This window comes from Dendropsophus ebraccatus, chromosome 1 (genome assembly GCF_027789765.1).
Source record: "Dendropsophus ebraccatus isolate aDenEbr1 chromosome 1, aDenEbr1.pat, whole genome shotgun sequence".
Taxonomy (NCBI): Eukaryota; Metazoa; Chordata; class Amphibia; order Anura; family Hylidae; genus Dendropsophus; species Dendropsophus ebraccatus.
Window position 1 is genome coordinate 154,295,105 of NC_091454.1, and position 22,140 is coordinate 154,317,244.

The window sequence follows — 22,140 nt, forward strand, 5'->3', positions numbered from 1 at the left end:
TAAATATCAGCTAGCTCCTCATTTCCCTGCTGGATATTGAGTTATACTCTGCTACAGCACTTTACCTCTGCAATTGTCTGTGTATTTCTGACCTTTGGCTTTGTTTCCTGACTTCCCTGTTTTGCCAAGTGTCCTGACATTACCGCCTGACTTTGACTACTCTTTTGGATCTTGATTTTACTCTTTTTAGACGTTGCTGACCCTGATTGCCTACTCTGGCTTATTGTGTTTGTTTTGTCTGTCCTTTTCTGTGTTACACTTTATCAGTGTAGGGACTGCCATTGTGGTTGTCCAATGCTGTTTAGGGCTGTTGAGGCAAGTAGGTAGGGACAGAAGGTGGGTTCTAATGACTAGGGCTCACTGTCTTGTCCTGTTCCCTACCCCGGTCCGGCGCTTCTTTAGGAGATCTTTCAGTCCTGGGAAGGAGCAGAGGAACCTATGCACAATGTGGTGCTGGGGTAGAGGACTCGGCCGAAACCCCCACAGACATTGTGGACACAGCTTTCTCTACTCTGGTGGCAGTGCCAGAACCACTGAGCACCTTCACTCCCAGCATGGGGGTAAACTCTACCTGCTCTCCCGGGAACAGGGAATGCAGAGGCTCTGGCAGATCACAAAGCTTCACCAAGGCACAGTTAACAAAGTACCATTTGGGTCCATTGTTGTCCTTTATGAAGCCTTACCCCCAGTCACGGCTGAACTGTCGTACAGTCCCCTGCAGCCGCAAGGGATGAGCGTCCTTCTCAGTGGGCTCACTTAGTCTCTGGCGAATCTCCCACTCACGGTCCACCCGCTCTTTGTAGAACTGCTGATACTTTGCATCAGCTGCGGTGCGGGTTTGCTGTCTGGAATGGGGCGTCTGTACCTTACAGGCTTTGTGGATCTCCTGGAGGACATGCTACAGACAGTCCTCCTCCCCGAAGAACCACTATGGTATCTCAGGCCCCTCTGGGCTTGATGGCCTGCCGTCCATCAGTTGGGGCTGTATCACTACCCCTTCATCCCAGGGCATGACAGGGACCTGGCACGTTTGAGTCTCTAGCGCCCCTGCCACTTCTGGGTTGGGAGCCACAAGTGCTTCATTCTGAGGCTTGCTGATGCAGACCTGCTCAGAGAAGGTGGAGACTGGCTGCAGCTTGGGCATGTTCCCTGGCATGTCGATAATGGCGGCTATGGGAGCTTGCGACTCTCAGTGCTGCTGGCTTGCCATGCTGCGACGCCTGAATCACCTTCTTTTCCGGGCGGTCCACGTGGGACGGAGGCACTGTTTCTCCTATCTCCATCAAGAGTGCCGTCTGCTTCAACAGGCGGCCACTGTGTAGAGTGGGAGCGGCGGGTACTACACAGAGCTGCTGAATAGAGTAACCATATAACTGTATGCCAACACGGACAACCGTAATCGCGGCCGCCATATTTGGCGAATTTATGACGCGAATCTGGTAAAATTCACTTCGCTCATCCCTCGTTAAGAGGTTTAAAAGTATAACACATGCAGGGACATACAGTTAAAAATCTCTGCACTCATGCAGTTGTACATGCTTATTATTTTTATTGGTCCAAGGAAAACATCACTGCTCATATCTTATGTTTAAGTATGGAACATCATATGATATGAGAGGTGATTTTTCATTTGCATCAATAAAAATATGAAGCATGTACAAGTACTTGAGTGCAGGGTTGTTTTACTGTATCACATTGTGGATTAATACACTACTCCAGTACCTATTATTTTAACCCTAGCATAAAATATTAATCTAGGATTTGAGGTAGGGGATTGAAATTTATTACATACAGTAAGATTTGGGGGCACAACCTTTCAAAACATCACTCATGTAGAAAAAGAGGAAGACTTAAAGGGGTGATCCGGATAGGAAAAACTGTATCTATTTTGTTGCAAGTATATAACCTATTAAGAACCAGGCCAATTTTCGTTTTTGAAATTTTATTTTTTCCTCCTCTTGTTTAAAAGGCCATAGCATGAGCCCTTATCAATGAGATCAGGGGTCAATTACTGTCGGCTGCTGGAGCACATAGTAAAGGATTCCTGAGCCGGGATCAGCATCATAGCGTCACTGAGGCCGGGCCAAAGCACGGATGGCGCCTCCGCAATCTCATTGTGATGGAAGGGGGGGGGGATCCATCCACTAGATAACAAGTTATGTTTATAAGCCATTCAAATGCCACTGTCAGTTTTGACAGCGGCATTTAAATGGTTGATTAGCTGGGGGTGGTGATCGTGATCACGGCCTGCCCCCCCCCCCCCCTGAAATTCCCTAATGGCTCCATTATGTATATGAAGGGTTGTGAGAGGGTTAAACAATAAAGAACCTATCCTTACCTCTCTGAGCTCCCCAGGTGTCCTCTTATGGGTTTCTGGTATCCCCCAGAGACGATCCTGCCTCCACTTCTGAGCACTTCTGAGCAGCATTTAAATGGTTAATTAGCTGGAGGTGGTGATCGTGATCATGGCCTGACCCCCCCTGAAATTTCCTAATGGCTCCATTATGTACAGGTATGTGATGGGTTGTGAGAGGGTTAAACAATAAAGAACTTATTCTTACCTCTCTGAGCTCCCCAGGTGTCCTCTTATGGGTTTCTGGTATCCCCCAGAGACTATCCTGCCTCCACTTCTGAGATGACTTGGTGGTAATGGCTCGCTCAGCCAATCACTGGTTGCAGCGCTGTTTTGTCCCAGTCAGTCACTGGCTATGTGGACTGACAACCCCTATGACGAGTCTGTTTCAAAAGTGGAGGCAGGATCATTCAGCGAGGGGCACTGGAGACCCATAGGAGGACAATGGGGGGGAGCAGAGTGTTAAGAAAAGCTTCTTTATTGTTTTATATCTACTTGCGATATGTATAGTTTTCCCTAACCGGATAACCCCTTTAAGAAAAAGCAAGCAAGTGGCTCTATAGGCATTATAAATTGCCCGAAGCCATGAGTTTCCCTTTTTTTTCAAAGTCACTTGTCTTTTCAAAGACACAACTATTTTTCAACATGATAAATTATCCATAGTAAAAAAATAAGGGATCATCAAATATTTTTCTATTGAAAACATACATTATATCTGACAGAATTAATTCTCCTTTACATGAACAAGAAGACAAAGGCCTTGGATATTCACATCACTAGACATATAAAGGAAAGATACTTACAGTTCTAAAATACTTTATAAGCTTAGAAGAGACATGAAATTATATTGAAAATTACTGGCATTTAAGGTAATTCACATAATTCATGTCATTTGGGCATTTCCTTTTCTGTATTCCAATAAATTTGCCATCTTAAAAAAGAAAAAAAAATTGATTGCTATCTATTTCTGAAAACCTGTATGAAGGACATGTAGTAAGGGTGTATAATTCATCACCATAAAATGGCTAAAAGGGGTTAAAAAAGCATGTATTTGCCCAAAGACAAATGATACATGAAGGCTTAAGGTTACTGGAAGAAGCTATTTTGTGGGCAGAACCAATAGAGAACAGTCTTACAATCATATCGCTAATGCATTTTAAGGCTCATGCTATCCTAAAGATATATAATAGAGACCCCTATGCACACTATGTACTGTAGGATGCTGCTTAAAATGTGTTTAGCTGCCTTTCTTAAGCTACATTATACACTATATTACAAGTTATCTGTACTAGATTGCCTAGTACTAGTAAGAGATCTGGAAAATAATTATACCACATTTAAAGTCAACTTCCATAAAAATATTACATTATTACAAAATACTTCTAAAATCTTAGAATTGTAATTAACCAAACTGTGCAAAGAGACCCAACAAAGAAAAAAAGCACCAAAGCATACAGGATCATGGGAACAAGTCAACAAATGTACTAAACCATTGCTTTTTGCACATGCTGGGTTCACACTATGTATATTTCAGGCTGTATTTGGTCCTCATGTCAGGTCCTCATAGCAACCAAAACCAGGAGTGGATTGAAAACCCAGAAAGGATCTGTTCACACAATGTTGAAATTGAGTGGATGGCCGCCATATAACGGTAAATAACTTCCATTATTTCAATATAACAGCCGTTGTTTTAAAATAACAGCAAATATTTGCCATTAAATGACGGCCATCCACTCAATTACAACATTATGTGAACATAACCTTTCTGTGTTTTCAATCCACTCCTTGTTTTGGTTGCTATACAGCCTCAAACATACAGCCTCAAATATACGTAGTGTGAACCCAGCCTAGCTAAATGGTAAAAATACTCTACTCAATTCATAAGCTATGTATACACACCAGCCCTGCAGTCACTGGTAAATAAAAACCTCTTATATAGACTCATATCTAGATGTGCAGCATATGGTAACAAAGTAGCAGCTTACCCATAACGTCTGTGTGCACGTGGTGCCAACCCTGACGTGCACTTTGTGTTAGATGCTTTTTCCAGTGGCCCCTCTTCACCATGCAGGGTGCAATACGATATGTAATATGTTTATCATATATATATATATATATATATATATATATATATATATATATATATATAATTTTTTTTTTTTTTTTTTTTTTTTTATTATTATTATGGGAAAGGGGGGTAATATAAATCTTTATTGAGTCATTTTTATTTTAGTTTTTTTAATATGTTTTGAAACTTTTTAAATTATTTTACACATTTTGTATTGCATATATAAGTCACTTGGGACTTAGCATTCATCAGTACTATCGGTGATCTGTGCAGAGTGCATCGAAGATCCGACAGAACGGAGGTAAGTGGCTTACCCCCGGCTGCCACTCAGTGGAAGTCCCGATCAGTCAGTGACAGGTCCTTGTCCTGTCACTACCTTAAACGCTGCGATCGCTGTGCATTGCAGTGTTTAAAGAGGCAATGACTAGACATGAGGGAAACCGGCCGAGGTTCATATGAACCCGAACCTCGACAGGTTTGCTCATCTCTAGTAATGACAAGCAGCTGCAGGAATGTGTGTGCAAGCTAGTTAAGTTTCAGACTACAAACACAAAGAATTATTCTTCTCACCTCTGACTTTTATTGGTCAAAGTAAATATATTATATTGTATTATATACAATATGTATAGTATGTGATACCTATCTAGCTAAATTACACACTGAGGTGATGTCTGACCTCCACCATTGAGCTATTTGACTAATCAGAGTAAGCTATTGGAGTCAGACATGAGTCATGTCATAAGTTATGTGACAAAATCAGGTTTTCAGCATCACATGTCAAGGTCAGGTATCAAAGTTAAGTGTCAGGAAAATTTGACTATCACTAATATCTAAACAATTCCTTAGAGATTGTTATTTTTTAATTAACGTATAAAAATTGACCAAAGTGACAAGTTTTGTCTTTTGGGCAAACCAAATCTATTAGCAATCATTGACTTTATAATGTAAACAAGCCATTGTTATGACGCCTATAAGCCTTACATTAAAGTTGATAAAAGTAGACGGGTCCAACCAAAACGATCCCTTGTTGTCTGAAATTTATTAACTAATAATCAATTTAGCCAACTGATGACAAACTGTTATCGTCTAGAAGAAATTAGCTGTATTGGGAATGACAGAAACATGGGAAAAAATAAAGTAATCATGACGTACTAGCTCTATTTTTTTTTTTTTTTTTACAGCAAAATCAATTATGCCATGGTTGATGCCAAGGCTCTGATGGTTGATAGCAAAAAATTTCATTTGCCTATACTACTGTATTTACAATCCTGCTATTTCACTATACTTTGCAAACTTATGGTTAGCAAGGTATTCCAAAACTGAAATGCACTTTAGGAAACATATTTCTCATCTCCATATAAATTGAATTGCTTAAAAAGATGCAATGCTTGTAGAATTGTTAGTATAAAAGATGTTACAGTGATGGGTATACACAAATCGTATTTATGAGTGTTTTCAATATGCGGCTATGTTCCAACAATGTCCTTTTATGCAAAATAAAATAACGGGTGTTAGTTTACCATGACTACCATCAGCAATGATCACGATCATTATTTACGGCCATCATTATCAAGCAACGGCCGTTATTTTGCCTAAAAAAAGACATTGTGGAAACATAGCCTTAATGATAGATAGATAGATAGATAGATAGATAGATAGATAGATAGATAGATAGATTTTAACAACTACCAATATATAACCAATAACCATGGCCTTTTTTAGAAGTAGTATTGCATTTGACAATGCACATAGATTCATTTAGTTATTGATTTGAAAAGAATCTGAATTCATATCATTCTTCTTATAAATATGTTTCCTTATTTTATATTCTGGGCCGTCTGCCAACACACAACTGTACAATGGCCTCCTCTGTCTGCTTCATTAGCCTACTCCTCATTTTCCAGAGATACAGAAATCCCAGAATAACTTTTTTTAGCATCCAGTATTAGTAGAGCATAAGTCTATAGTGAGATTTTACCTGTAGTAAACTTGTGAACACCTCAGCTGGTTTTAAAGATTGATTATTCGATAATTACCACACTAAGGGTGGCATTTATTAAGTCCGGCGTTTTTTACGCCGGACTTATAAATGCCCCCGCAGCTCCGGCGCTACGGAGATTTATGTAGAGGCGGACTGCCTCTACATAAATCCCGTGCGCGCCGGTGCGCACCGCCGAAAACCTACGCCAGCTGAGGACTGGAGTAGGTTTTCGGCGTACATGTGGGCAGAACGGATGGTAAATCGCGCGGACTCTGAGTCCGCGCCCTCCGTTCCGCCCACTACACGCCCCCTTTCCGCCCCCCTGGCGTACTCGGCGGAAAGTGCCGACTTGCGAATATTTTTTCCGCAAATCGGCCATTTGCGAATAAAAAAAAATCGCAAATCGGCACTTTCCGCAGAAAATCATCCGTTCGCCGGATGATACATGTGGCCCTAAGTATTTACTATAAATATTGAACCAAACATAATCTTAACACGGGCTCATTGCACATTCAATGTATGAGATCCAGAAAGTTCATGCTTTTTTATAATAAATAATGGAAGAATCACGATAGCTTACCATCTGTAGCCATATATTCGTTGTTAAAACTTGATTTTTTTCATCCTAAATGGAAAGAAAAATGTGTTTAGAGACTGGCATCCCCACAGTTATGTTCAATTATTCTACTGTACTCGTGAAGTGTCTATATTGTTCCCAAGATAGCATTCCCTCATCTCTCTAACAGTTCCTGCTAAGCAAAGTTAGAATGCTTCATTTTTATTTCCTCAGAAGTGAGTGATTTATATAGATAAAAACTAATATAGCGTTATAGATAGGTAGATAGATAGATAGATAGATAGCTTAAGTGAGTTAACCTCTCACATTTTTGTAAATACTGTATGTTATATCTTTTCATACAATGTAAAGTGGTCAGTAAACAGCTTGTATGGCAGTGTACATTTTGTGCGCCCTCAAAATAACTCAACTCACAGCCATTAAATGTCTAAACCCTAGACAATAAAGTAAGAACACCCTTATGGGAAAATGGAAAAATTTTGCCTAACTAGCCACTTTCCCTCCCCGGTGCCATGTGACTTGTTAGTGTTACTAGGTCTCAGGTGTGAATAGGGAGCAGCTATGTTAGATTTAGTGCCTTTCAGTGCTCAGATCCAACTCCATACACTGCATCAATTTGGTGTACATGGCTGTTATCCCATAATGGAGCCTCTTCTAAAAGTGATGCACAAGAAAGCCTGCAAACTGTTTGCTGAAGACAAGCAGACAAAGGACATGGATTACTGGAACCATGTCCTGTGGTCTGATAAGACCAAGATAAACTTCAGATAGTGTCAAGTGTGTGTAGCGGCAACCAGGTGAGGAGTAGAAAGACAAGTGTCTTGCCTACAGTCAAGCATGTTGGTGAGAGTGTCATTATTTGGGGCTGCATAAGTGCTGGCAGCTGTAGGGAGCTACAGTTTATTGAGGGAACCAGGAATGCCAACATGTACTATGACATACTGAAGCAGAGCATGATCTCCCTCCCTTCGGAAACTGGGCCAAAGGGCAGTAGTCTAACATAATAATAACCACATAGTCACCTCACAGATGACCACTGCCCTGCTAAAGAAACTGAGAGCAAAGGTGCTGGACTGTCTCAAGACCTAAACAAACTGTATAAGCCCATTAGTGACCGCCATTACACCTTTTCACTGCACCTGTAGGAGATGTCATTGTAACTGTACCTTCAATTCTTTATTTTGGCCACAAGATGCCACTGTTGAGCATTAACATTAAGTAAAAGTGACTGGTCACATGTCTGTGACATCACTAACGGTCTTTTGGTTGTCAAGGAGAGAGCGGCTATTTTGGTGGCTGTTGGTGAATATACTGATTCATCCAAGCTGGGAATCGGTTTGCTGGGACTTCTAGTTGTGGTGCAGATAAGCTGTTGTTGCTGGCGATTGGATCCTCTGAGAGTTAGAGAGAGAGATTCAACTCTTCGACTGTGACTGTGGGAGCACATTACTGGTCGAACTAGATCGTGCTGCTGTGAACAGTTGTCGCCATTGTGGGACTGGATGTTGGCAGAGGAGCTTCTCATCTGGACACAGTGAGACAGTAGCGTGCACGGCAACATATGAGAGTCACTGCCTACAAGTAGTTAGTTAGTTAGGTTTCTTGTTCGTATTAGGCCACAAGCCTTTCTCCAGACTCATATACCACAGCATTGCCTGTCTGGCAATATTCTCGGCCGATTGCTGTCTTACTGTCAAATAGTGGTTTGTTATTTATAGATTTATTGTTAAGATTGTATACTGCTGCGCTACACCGCAAGTGCGCCTGAGGAACGCATCCATACACAATCGTTCCTATCTTGTGAGGGTATTAAGAGGTAAATAGTGTCCGGTCTATCTGAGACTGCTGGTAGGTAAAAGTTGTTGTGAATATCCGGATTAGATACAGAGTGGCGACACGCTGTGTAGCACAGGGGTCTCCACTAGTTGTTGTATTGTTGTAAGGGTTTGGGGGTTATTGGTACCTGTGGTACTAGTATTGGTGCATTTCAGTAAAATTACAATTTGGGTTAACTTGGTGTTGGAGTCGTCTCTCTCGCTCTTGACTTCGCTGTATTCTGGGGAGCCCACCTCGGTACACGGCTTACACACCCACTAATTGGCTTTATTCGGATACATGCATGTATGTGTTTTTACAGTGCATGTATCAGAAGGCTCTGCCACGCTCCTGCAATGGCATCAGCTCAGTATGCAGGCTGATCTCCCCCTGTAACTCCCCGGAGCGCAATCAAATCATGGCAGCGCCATGTAACAGGTTCCGGTTGCTGTGCTGGTATACTTATGTGAAGTCCCGCTGTGAGGTCTAGGCTACCGATCGTCTGCATCTGCATTGATGTTCTGAGTGTTGTTTTCGTACAGCAGCCGGAACCAGTTTTTCGTAGAATTATGGACTCAACATACAATAGTTTCTACATATAATGGTCGCCCCAGAACCTATTAATATCATATGTTGGGGGACCATTCTATTGTAAAGGGAACAAAGCACAAACACTTAAAGCTCTGGCTCAGTAAAACACAATGAGCGACAACAAGGAAATACAAATAAGTAAGCTAGTTACCACTATGTGTCAAAACATACAAGGGTTGTACAGAATAAGTAGAATACCCCTATTTCTATATATACTTGAATTCTTCCTGACACTCTCCCCATTACTGGTAATGCCCCCTTTGTTCTCAGCCATTTAGCTTTAATCGCTGTTGATAAACTTTGTTACTTGTACATTTTCTGCATAAAGAGGACAACTGCTGTGGGATTGTGTTTCTTCTGTACATTAAGGGCATGCATTAACATCTGCATCCCACCATAGGCATCACCAACCTTCAGCTATGCTCATTCAAGAGTGCTGTTCTTCTGCATTGTTACATACGCTTGCTATATATTCAATTTATTTTGCAACACTTGGTTACATATGTTCCATTCAGTTTACTGAGGAAATAACCAGGCATGTCTAAAGACAAGTCCTTCCATTTGTGAGCACTTTTCATGCATGATAGATCAACTCCTGTGGGATCAATTGTGTTAATTCTATATATTAAGGACATGCGGCAACATCTGCTACACACCATATGGATCACCAATCTTAAACCATGTTTATTCGAGAGTGCTGTTCTTCTGCATTGTCATATACTGGATGCTTAAAGGGGTACTCCGGGCAAAACATATTTTTACATATGTCATTACATAAGAAAAGTTATACAAATCTCTAATATACACTAATTATGGGAAATGCACATATAGTGCTATTTCCCTCAATATAGTAGATCAGGCAGGCTCACTTCCTCTAAAAAATCATGATGTCACGTCTCAAGCCGTATGTTCCGGCAGGGTCCAGCAGGGGGCACGCTATATGTAGAAGAACAGAAGTTCCAAACTACTAGTGACCACAGTTCTACAGGTTTATAGCAGTGCTTTGTTCTAATGATGCTGTTACAGTAGCTGTATTAGGCTGTTCATTTTGGTGCAGGGGTGCGTACCTCTGCTCTGATGTTACCCCAAATCCGACGCGCCTGGTGGATGTACTTGAGGCCCCGGTCTCAGAGAAGAATTAGGTTGCAGGCGGGATTGGTGGTCGGGACCCCCGAATTTTATCTCCTGTGCAGGAGAGCTCACCCCTCTGCATCCCCGGTAACATCAAAGCAGAAGTACGCACCCCGACACCAGCCCTAAGGAGGAGAGAGAGAGAGGGGCCCAGAAGAACACCCAGCAGCAGCGTCCCATGCACGGAGATGTGCCATGGTGGTGAAGCAGCACAGGGGAAGCAGAGAGGGACGTGCAGGGACGCCGCTGCTGGGTGATCTTCCTGGCCCCTTATGGCTACAGTTTCTACAGGTCTACAGGAGAGCCAGGCCCGGGCACGGCTGCTGTCTCTTACCCGCCGGCACTGACAGATAATGACACAGAGCGCCGCAGCGGCGTCCCTGCAAGGAATGAGCAGGGAGCTTAGGTGCCATTTCCCATCTCCCTGAGCTGCTGCTGCTGCTGGAGAAGGTGACTGCTTGGTAATGACCGCTCCGTCCTGAGGGCGCAGAGAGGCGGCGGCGCTCGGTGTCATTATGTGTCATTCAGACACAGTGCTCTCTGCTGAGATCTCTGGCCGGGACAGGAACTCTCTGGAATTGGAGAGGTTTTCTTTTGGAATCCCCATAGAAAATTTCTCCTGCTCTGGAGAGTTCCTGTCTCGGCCAGAGATCTCAGCAGAGAGCACTGTGTCTGAATGAAAATAATACATTTCCTGCAGTACATATATGGAAACATATGCAGTACAAGTATGGGAAGACTTGAGAATATTAAATAGAAGTAAATTACAAATCTATACAACTTTTTGACACTGGTTGATTTAAAAGAAAAAGATTTTCACGGGACAACCCCTTTAATACTTCCCAAAATATATTTATTTTTTTAACAAAAATTATAAGAATACAAATAAAAAATATATGTGGTGAATGGCAACATTTTGCAACTTTACCTTTTGTGTTGGTCATGCTACCTTTTAAAAAGTGGGAATGGTTTAGTGAGAGAAGATGGGCTTTAACAGCCTGACGGATTTACTAGAAATTGACTCCTGAAATTGTAAATCGGGGTTGAAATCTATGTCTGCTCATAGCTGGAATATGTTTCAGTTTGTGACAGCCACAGATGTGACCTGCACCTCTTAATAAATTGATTGCAACCTACTCCACTGTACCGTAGCTAAAGGCTGGCTTGTACAATGAATACACTAGTGAATACACTAAACGTACCAAATGCCATATATACATTCCAGATTTTTATGCTTACAGCTTTCAAAACTGGAAGTTAAACTGGTGTTGTTTAGCACAGAATTTTATGGTTCAGAGATTGGACTTAATTCTGTATAAACACTTAGCAGATTCCATTTATAAGTCTATGACAAACACTAACTCTCCAAGTTATCTTTACACTAGTTTTCCATTCACCACTTAATATTACGCTTTTAATCCAGAGAGTATAATGAGGTGAGATCACAAAAGATTGCCCACCATTTAATTTGTTGATCCATCTCTGCATGTCCGTTCTGTTTGTAAGCATTGAAGAGCTGCTTATGGCTGAAAGCATTGCAAATTGTGTACTGCATGTCCTGACCAATGTAGGAGGAAGTGACAGCAATTACATCAATTCTCCGCATAAAGTGACTCTTATTGATAAATAAATAAATAAAAATGTTCTTTACCTCAGCGAATCGCAATTAAAGTTGATTTCAAATGGATGAATACAGCTTTTGTAAAGTGCAGATGAGATGTTGATATTCTGCTGGCAGCATGGACAGCAACACATAATATATTATCAGATCAGATTTTCTGTGGTGCAGTGTATATGGAAAAAGTCATTCTGCTGAAAAAAGGTTACACCAGCATCCCCTAGCCTTCTCTAGCACCCTAACATGCACAACCTTAAAGCTCCACTAAAAGTGCATATCTTCTTCTTCAAATCAAGGGTCAGTATAAGTCTTTGAACTGTAGTGCTGTGAAGTTAATATAAATTCTATTTAACTGTGTCTTTAGTATATTTGTTTCTAGGGTAACTGGTGGCAACTAACATGCCGAGGATTACAGCTCCCATATTGGTTGTTATTTAACTTTACCTCACTACTGGACCAGAACTCTCAATACAGCAATGACTCACCTGCTTATGTCAAACCATTCCTCTTTCTATCCTCTTCCCCTTGTTGTCACAGTTTTTCTGCCTTATATTTGTGCTCTTTTTGTGCATTACATTTACCAGTTCTGCATGAGTAAATTGGCAAATGGGTGTTACCAGTTGGGGGGGTGTCCCTACACCATCAGCTTTGATGAGATGTCAGTGTCAGAAAGTATAGAGACACGTCCCCTACTGGTAACGATACATGTCTAATGAGAATAATGGAAGAAGGGTGTAACACAGAACTACAGTACAAGAAAATATGTTCCAAATATTCAAGAATTGCTATTTTATAATGAATGCAAGTACTATATATGCTAAAGCAGGCATGTCAGGGGAGGCCATAGGCTCTCTTTAAATTGTAACAAACTTTGCACAAATCAATATTACAATCAATTGTAAGATACTGTAATATACATATCTTATTGACATAAAATGCTTATCCTCTCATTATTATTCTTTCCTGTCAGGTTAAATGCTACATATATAAGTCTATAAAGAAGAGAGGAGTGCAAAGGAAGTTGGGTGGGGGAGTGAGTTCATAATGCAGAGAAAGAAAGACACAGAGAGACTACAAAGAGAGCGCACAAGAGCTGGCTGTAAGTATTAGATATCACCCCCAAACTAGAATGCCAGTTTAGACTGTTGTATAAAGCCCCATTGCCGCTACTGCTGCTTCTTTTTTGGGTGCAGTGTATGGTACACCCAATAGATATCAGGCTCTACCCAGTAGCTCAATGACAAATAGAAATTAGAGATCAAGCATGAAGGGCAAAAAAGATTGGCGCTAATTTTTAGTGCCTTCATTAGTCAAGGCGTGATTAATTGTGTGGCCATTATCAAAGGGGTAACATTAAATAGGGTATTCCCATCTCAACTAATATAGTTATATAGTTATATTTGTAGGGCTCTTCGAGCTAAATATTTTTTGCAAATACATTAATAGTTCTTTGCCCTGCTAAGCGGTCTATTAAAAAAAAAAAGTCGGGGCCAATATGGAGATCACCAGGGATCAGCGGTTGGACCTTTTTGCAATCTATTACTTGGCCCCTATCCTGTGGATAGAGGACAGGTCAGTTTTAAGTTGGAGTACCCCTGTAAGACCAGCCTTACATGTTATGAAAGGGGCATCATGCTCTGTAAAATATCCAGATAACATATATCAGAATTGTTAAATGGCAAATGTAATGTATATACAACAAATAATGCTGCACAATAATGTAGAGAAATGAAAGATTACTAATCATTAGCACTAATATTAAATATAGCATGATGATATTGCATTTCAATTATGATTCTGATTAAATTAAAATGACTCTGGTGATCAATAGTAGGAAATATTAGAGATTGGAAATAGCAGATTTTGTGTGTTCCAAATAACTTGGCACCATTTGTTCAGTAATACTTCTCACTAATACAATTAAATATAAAATGAGAATCAGATATAATTGACACATTTTTATCAGTAGTTATTACCTATTAGTTGCGTGTTCTGAATAGGAAGCATATGCCTGAGATCAATTATGCGTATTATCAAAGCCTATAGTCATCTGTCATTGTGAGTAATATAAGAACAGTTTGCCTAATTAATTTGCCTGCTCCAGTAACTGTGCAAGCATGGTCATGTAACTGTAAAGGAAGGGTAGATAGTTCTTCAAAAGCATTTTACATTGAGGGAAGATCTTATTTAAAAAAAATTCAATTGACTCCAGGTGTCCACGATTGCCATATACTTGATTTGAGTCGTGTTTATTCTAAAAGGTACATCCATCTAAGGCAAGTCTTGTTTGTTATCAAAGGAAGCATATATAATAAAGTCCAATAGATTTGAAAAAAAAATGCTGCAAATATTCTTTAAGCTGAATACTAAGAATTCCCACTTGAAACTGTAAATTAATAAACTTAAAGGGGTAGTGCGGCGCTAAGAAATTATTCACAAAATAACACACATTACAAAGTCCGCTTCATTAGCTGCTCAGCGGCGATTGGCTGAGCACAGTTATGTTCAGCCAATCGCGGCTGAGCAGCCGATGACGCGGCAGAGGGGGGGCGGCATCAGGGACGGCTGCAGCGATTCGGTCAGCCTCCCGGAAATTACGTCGTTGACAGAAGATGGGGGACGGGGATGATGCGCATCAGGTATGTATGGTACACTACACTTCCGGGTCCACGTGTGGGGGTGGGGGAACACGGGGAACGGGGTGATTCACATACATAACATACATTACAAAGTTGTATAACTTTGTAATGTGTGTTATTTTGTGAATAATTTCTTAGCGCTGCACTACCCCTTTAATAGGAATCAAACTGGCCTTTTTTCTCAAGTTGTGTATTTCAGTAGTAGTAGTAATAGTAGTGGAAGTAGCTTTTATAGATTAAAAAACATCAAGAAAGATATTTTACTGGAAACAATCTAGGACAAAGCAAAGCTTATATCAGATTAATGAAAATCCAGTCCTGGCATTGGAGAACATAAAGGTCAACTCGCTGACTGGTTTATGTTAAACATGTTTAATGGTTTTTACAAGATTTTTTTTGTAGTTTACTTGCACACTTTTTAAAAAGGTTTTCCTGGCAAAATAGAATGATGAGCTATCCACAGGATACATCATCAGCCACTGATCAGCTCTTGTTCACTTAAATGGAAGCTGAGCTGCATTTATTGGTCACCACTGCTACACAGTGAACATAGACTAACTGTTCCAGCCCTATTATAAGCCCCCCCCCCCCCCCCCCCGCATAATAAACACCCCAGTATCAGCACACCTGTATAACACAGATTCCATAATAAGACCCCAGTATCAAGCCCACAGCATAATACAGATCCCAAAATCAGTTTACCAGCATAATACAGACCACAGAAGCAGGCCCCCCGCATAACACTTACCCCATAATAAGACCTTGGTTTCATGCGCCCTGCACAATACAGACCCCAGAATCAGGCCCCAGCATATTACAAGCCCAAGTATCAGGCCCCCAGCATTAGTATTTCTGATGTATATTGTAATGCATGATAGCATTACAGACATTACAATGTCTGTGGCAGTGATGCAGAGTGAATGGGGATAACTGTCAGCTGTCACTGTATTGTCCTAACTGTACGGTGTGTGTGTGTGTGTGTGTGTGTGTGTGTATGAAGAGTGGTTTATAGGGAAAATTCTGGGGGGAAAACCTCTCTGGAGTTGAGCTGACATTTATCTCCCCTGATTTTGATCGGAAACCGAACAATGTTCGAGTACCGAACAAAACTTCAGGGGGACATTTTGACTAAATACAGAAGTGGCATGGGTAATTGGGTTAGGGTGGAGAGGTTCCCTCTTGGTGCCTTCACTTTGACGTGGTGAGGGAGCTTGTGTGCCTTGATGATCCATTGAGCTAAGCTGGTGGGAGTAGTACTTCTGGCAGGGTCACCTGTTTCAGACAGGTCAGTGGGGAGAGACCAGACTAAGCAAGGCACCGGGAAAAAAGGGCTGGCATCCTTCTTCTGTACCCTGCAACAAAATATAGACAAGTGTAGTTCTGGAACATCAGCTACTGTGGTCAAAAGACAAGCAATGTGTTAGTGAAGTGCTTTTGGCTGACTGAATGAAGGTGTAGGTGCAGGTGTACCTCATGTGGCCTTGTATGATACGGAAGATGCTTTGCAGTAAAGTTGTAGAGGATACACAGATAGTTGAAATGTTTGTCCTGGGTGATAGAATCAAGATTGGAGAGCACCTCAATGATCTCTATAAGAGCAATAACTTGCAACAATGTCCTGTATACCTTGACTCCACCAAATCAACTACTAGTGTGCAAGACAGAAAAGCTGAGAAAGACCAAGTCGCCTTAAAGGTGACCTAAATAAGAGGTAAGCCAGGACTGGACTGGGACTAAAATGCAGCCCTGGCATTGGAGAAGACCACCTATACCTCTTACAGAGGCCCGCTTGCTCTCTAGTTTATGTTAAACATGCATAATGTTTTGTTACAAAATATTTTGGTGTTTTTTGAACAGTTTTGAAGGGGTTTTCCTGGCAAAATAGACTGATCAATGAGGAAGCTGGATATCTGCACCCTTACCAATCAGAGACTGATGAGCTATCCTATAGACAGTTTATTTTTGCCTAGAAAAGCCCTGTAATTTTTCATTTTTCCCCCCCAAATGCAGTATATATGTGCCACTAACATATTCAGCTTGCTTTTTGTCCCCCATAGGCTTATGTTAGGAAAACTAGGGAACTGGACGACATTAGACAGGTGATGCCCTGGAGCTGACACCTGCCCTGCGCCATTAACTGTGCCACACGTTTTTCTATATGATAGAATGTTGGTAGTGTGGATCCATGGAGTCCGGACTGTGTGGAGTTGGAGTTTTTTTTCCTATAAGTGCGATGTTCTCCAAACTTCTATCTTGTTTTTTTCTCACAGATATATTTTTTCTTTACATTTATTTTAATTTGAGTGCTTCTTCCGCTTCTCATAACATTTGATGAGAGTTTGAGCATGGTTTTCACGTCAAAAGGACACTTTAAATTCAATAACCCAATATGTTGTGTGAGTGCTCTCTTCTAAGGGCAGATTATTTTGGATTTTTATATTTGTACCAGTCTCCTATACTAATTAACACCACACACCTTAATTAATTTTAGATACAACTCCAGACCCCTTAATTCAGATCCCCTAAATTAATTCACATCCCAGACCCCACAATTTAATTGATTTCAAACTCAGACTAGGCACCTTAATTCTAACCCTAGACTGGTAAATTATTTATGGCCCTAGTCTAGAACCCCAAATTTAAACCCTAGTCTTCAGGTCAGCTCCCTAAATGAATTCAGACCCCAGACCTCTTAATTGCAGTCATTATCCATTGTGTGACAACCCCCAGTCCACTCACACAGTAATGAATGCATGCCTTTAGAGGAACTGTTAGGTCTTTGATCCCATTACACTTGACTCTGAGAGTATTTCGTGATAAACACATTATATCATCATAAGACAATTTATTTTACAACATTCCATGGATAGCAACTGAATGTGTCTAATGAAAAGGAAGTACAGTGTAAAAGTGATCATGTTCTCGTAATTACCATTTGCATCTTGCAGTGGTAGATGCTGTGTACTGATCTTCTGTTTTCAACAAATTCTATTGTAAATTTTTTGCCTACTTGATTCTACCTAATTAAAGTTAAATGCTTGTCTCCTGTGGGGTTGTTTTTTTAATGAGACTAGAGAGAGACATTTTAATTCATAATTAGCAGAGAGCTGGCAGGCAGCATGTATGTGCGGTGCTGTGCCGTCCTCTCTCGTTGTTTGTCACTCACTAATTGTCTCCACATATTCCACGACATTTACTGTGATCACTCTAAATAGAGTTGTGCCGTAGACATCATCCAATGTGTGTGGCAGTTAGAAAAGAACTGATTATATTGCTAGAAAAACTCTATTTCATGAACAAAGCAAGTAAGTGACAAGAAGACTGAGGCTACACATAAGAGTTTCCACTTCATTGTGCCTGTGCAATTTTGGATCATTCTACAGGAAAGAGCGACATAAATGACTTTTCGCAAAGTCACTTAGGAAACAAATGGCTATCTCCGGACATTGCAGTTTGGATACGAATGAAAGCATTTTGCAACAAATCATACCTTATACAAGAAATAATGGAGTAGCATGTGGTGATTACATTTACATTAAGAGGGTCCTATAATTTTCTGCAACCTGTGTTTATTATATAAACCTTTCTCTGTAATATAATCTGTGTTATAATGCTGTTCCCACAGCAGGAGGGGGGACCAGTAACTGTTCCTTGCAAGTCATTATTGAAGTGAGTGTACCACTAGGTACACGGCTTTTTTGCTTTTTTACATGAGCAGACCGAGGCCAGCTAGGGGATGGCGGTTCCGTGGTCCTTTTTTTGAACCGCTAGCCAATTCCTGTGCACAGCAATTGTCTCTTACCAAGCACTTTCCGGGCACTAAGCACTGGTGGTGGGCCCATCGGCCCCCAGTGTGACGATCTCCCCTCTCCTTTGGGACACAGCTCAATTGATTCTAATAGAGCCGCATCACAGAGGGGGTTTCATATACATACCTTCCTCCTCAGCGTTGCCGGCACTACAAGAGGCTATCAATTAGATTTGTCTAACCTGCTGATAGTTCCCCTTTAATATAGGTAATGAGTGCAGGGTAGGAGGAGCTAAATTGGTCTTTTAATAGAAGTTTTAAGAGCTTCCCCTCTACTGTTAAAATGTATGCATATCCATACAGAAAAACGTGTGTTTGGACAGTTGGACACTGATGTTGAAAGAGAGGCTCGCATTTTAATTCATCCCAAAAGTGTCATGGCATTGAGGTCAGGGCTGGGTTTGGGCCAGTCAAGTTCTCCCACATGTATGTCTTTATGGACCCTGTTTTGTGCTCTGTGGCTCAGTCATGCTGGAACAGAAAAGGGCTGTTAGGACTCGGGCCGTACGTTCGGCTTGGCGTCCAATTCAGCCATAATTCTTTTTATGTTTTTTCACATACTCTGCTCTGCTGTTCTGTGTTGTAGCAGAGGCCAGGGTCAGCATAGGTGTTTTGAGTGTTCACTGATTGTTGACTGACAGCTGACTTACCAGTTACCTGTCTGTATCTAGACAGGACCTGGAGCCTCAGCTCCAATCAAGTCTGAGGCTGGGACTCCAGGCTCCATAAGTATCGGCCCTGTGGTCTCATTTCTTGCCTGCGATAGAACCTGGTTCCTCCTGTGTATCTTGACCTAGCATTACTCTGACTTTGTACTTCTGATACCTGACCTTTTGGCTTGGACCTTGACTATTGTTTGGATCACGATTTTGTACCTATACTGACCGGCTGTTACCGACTCGGACCTCTGACTTTCCCTTGCTTGTTTGTTAGTCTTGTCTCTGTTTTTCGTGTATTCACTTTTCCAGGTTAGGGAACGCCGCCCAGTTGTCCGCAGCTACTTAGGGCTGTTGTGGCAAGTAGGTAGGGCCAGCTGGGGTGGGTGCCAGTTCTAGGGCTGCACTCGTCTTGTTTTCCCAGACCCCCTACCTGACATTCCCATGGGAATCCATACCATACAGCTACTGGCACATCATTTTTGTGCTGATTATAATACCAGATGAGGTTTGAAGGTATGTCAGCAGAGTCACCTGCTTCAGGTAATTGATTAGATTTTCCCCTGTAGTTCTGGGCTGATTCCTGACCTTTTTCAGTATTATACTTACCCCACAAGGCGAGATCTGGCATGAAGACCTAGATTCAGGAAGACTGAAAGTCATCTTGTGTTTTTTCCATTTTCTAATAATTATGCCAATAATTGTAGCCTTCTCTCCTCCTTTAGCCCATCCTAGACTAGTGCATGTCTACATTTTTGTCCCTTATGTCCTTAGACGGCTTCTTGGTCTTGGTGTAGTGGTTTGAGTGTGAATGATTGAGTGTGCGGACAGGTGTTTTTTAATACGGGTAACAAGTTCAAACAGATGCAATTAAAGGGGAATTATCAGCTGGTTAGACAAATTAAACCTAAGGAGGTTAGACGCTGAGAAGTAAGGTATGTGTCTTATCTTCCTCTTCGGTGCTGGTCCCACGCTGTTAGTTGGGGTAAACTGCACGCCGAAGCACCATTAGGAGCACTGCCGCATCATCTGGCCCACCCCCTCCATTGATTATCATTAGAAGAGGCATGCCAGATGATGCGGCACTGCTCCTAACAGTGCTCCAGAATGGAGTTTACCCTGACTAACAGCAAGGGACTGGTAATGAGGAGGAAGATAAAACACATACCTTCCTCCTCAGCGTTCCTGGTGCCATAGGGGCCATCAGCAGGTTAGATTCGTGTAACCTGATGATAGTTCCCCTTTATTTAATATAGGTAATAAGTGCAGAGTAGGAGGAGCTTTTTAAAGAAAAACTAACAGGTTTGGGAGAGCCAAAATTGTTGCTGGTTGATAGAGGATACCTATCCCCTATGTCATGCTATACCTATGCCATGCAATAATATGCAAATAATTATTTAAAAAAAAAAATTATGGATTCTGTCTCCCACAGTTGAAGTGTACCTACAATAAAATAAACAGACTCTCTATTCTTTGTAGATGGGAAAACTTGTGGCAAAAGTGGCAGTGTATCAAATACTTATTTCCCCCACTGTAAGTTTAGCATCTTTTACATGTTTCTATGTGTCTTTAATTACCGTACTGTAATGATTGCAGATTTTATATACACGGGACATTATGATGATTCCAAGTATATTCTGCCTGTTTTGTAATGAAGCATGTTTCATCTCATTGTGGTACATGTGATATAAATTAAAAACCACAATGAAGGCCTTGTCTTGAATATTTTACTCTCCAACCCTACATCTGCCTGCTGTTTTATAGTCATGATTTATCTGATTAGCAATAGCTCAATGACAGCTCAGCTGAATGTGAATTGTACAGGGAGCTGATCACTAGGTTTTGTCTAGACTTGATCTTTATATTTATGATCCTAGAGTCATAAATGTAAAGGAAAGCCAGACATATAAAGGTATCAGGTTCTACGTAAAGGCTCCTGTAATTCAAAGACAGAAAATTGCAGTGTGCTAAAGAGGCACTGTTTTTTTTGTTTGTTTGTTTGTTTGTTTGTTTTAAAGGAACTGACAGGGGCTGTGATCGCAAGCACTTTTGAAATGTACTTGGTTTATTTTACTTAAAGTGAATCTCTTTGGGTTTTTTACATGACTGAATCGGCGCTGGTTTGGGGATGCTGGTGGCACAGTCCTTTTATTGAACCACCGCCGGGTTCCTGTGCATGTGGCTCTATTATTGAGCACTGGCCTGACATGAAGTACTGGGGGTGGTCCTGCCGGCCCCCAGTTTGGCAATTTCCCCTGACCTCTGTGACACGGCTCCATTAGAATCAATGGAGCCGCGTCACAGAGGAGAGAGGGTTTTGTAACACTGGGGGTCCACAGGCTTCATGCCAAACCGGTGCTTGGAAAGTCGCTGTGCGTGGGAACTGTGAGGTGGTTCAAAAAAAGGAACGCACCACCAGCATCTCCGTGCCGGCGCAATCCATTCATGTAAAAAAAAGCCTGATGTACCTGATGGTATATTCACTTTAAGTTTTCTATGTTTAAGACAATAGAGAGTAAAACCTCTTTGAAACAACAATAGAAAAGTGATCTTCTAAAGTGGTGGTCTTCTCAAAGAAGAAGGTCAGTATGTATAATATTTAGTATGGTGAAATTGGTCACAGGAAATTTGGTATAGTTATAAAGGTATTCCAGGAAAAATTCACTTTTCCCCTATTCACAGGATAGGGGAAGAGCAGGAGATTGCGGGGGGGGGGGGGGGAGGTGAGTTCCGACATCTGTACCCATGTGCCAATCTCCATATTGGGCCCCGTCAGCTCTATTCATTCCTATGGAGCTGCTCTATTCATAGAAAGCCGTCAAGGCCCGATACGGAGATTGGCGATGGGTACAGAGGTTGGACCCCCCCCCCCCCCGAGATCTCCTACTTTTAGGGATTTTTTT

At 41.4% G+C, this 22,140-nt stretch overlaps 1 protein-coding gene across 4 annotated transcripts in view; it reads right to left on the reverse strand.

Moving 5' to 3' along the window:
- The window catches only part of LOC138779064 (neuronal acetylcholine receptor subunit alpha-7), a 175,003-nt gene that overhangs the window by 72,388 nt on the left and 80,475 nt on the right, over positions 1 to 22,140 (reverse strand). Inside the window, exons 1-3 of one of the 4 annotated variants that reach the window (XM_069956560.1) lie at positions 8,002 to 8,062; positions 6,983 to 7,027; positions 3,157 to 3,284 (exon numbers count right to left, since the gene is read on the reverse strand). Coding sequence is in view for 3 of the 4 variants with exons in the window: in XM_069956557.1 (XP_069812658.1) it covers positions 6,983 to 7,027 (45 nt within the window). In the remaining variant the exon portion in view is untranslated. Of the gene's footprint in view, positions 1 to 3,156; positions 3,285 to 6,982; positions 7,028 to 8,001; positions 8,063 to 8,145; positions 8,188 to 22,140 lie in introns of those variants that run through there. The other 3 variants (XM_069956558.1, XM_069956559.1, XM_069956557.1) reach the window with 3 other exon arrangements.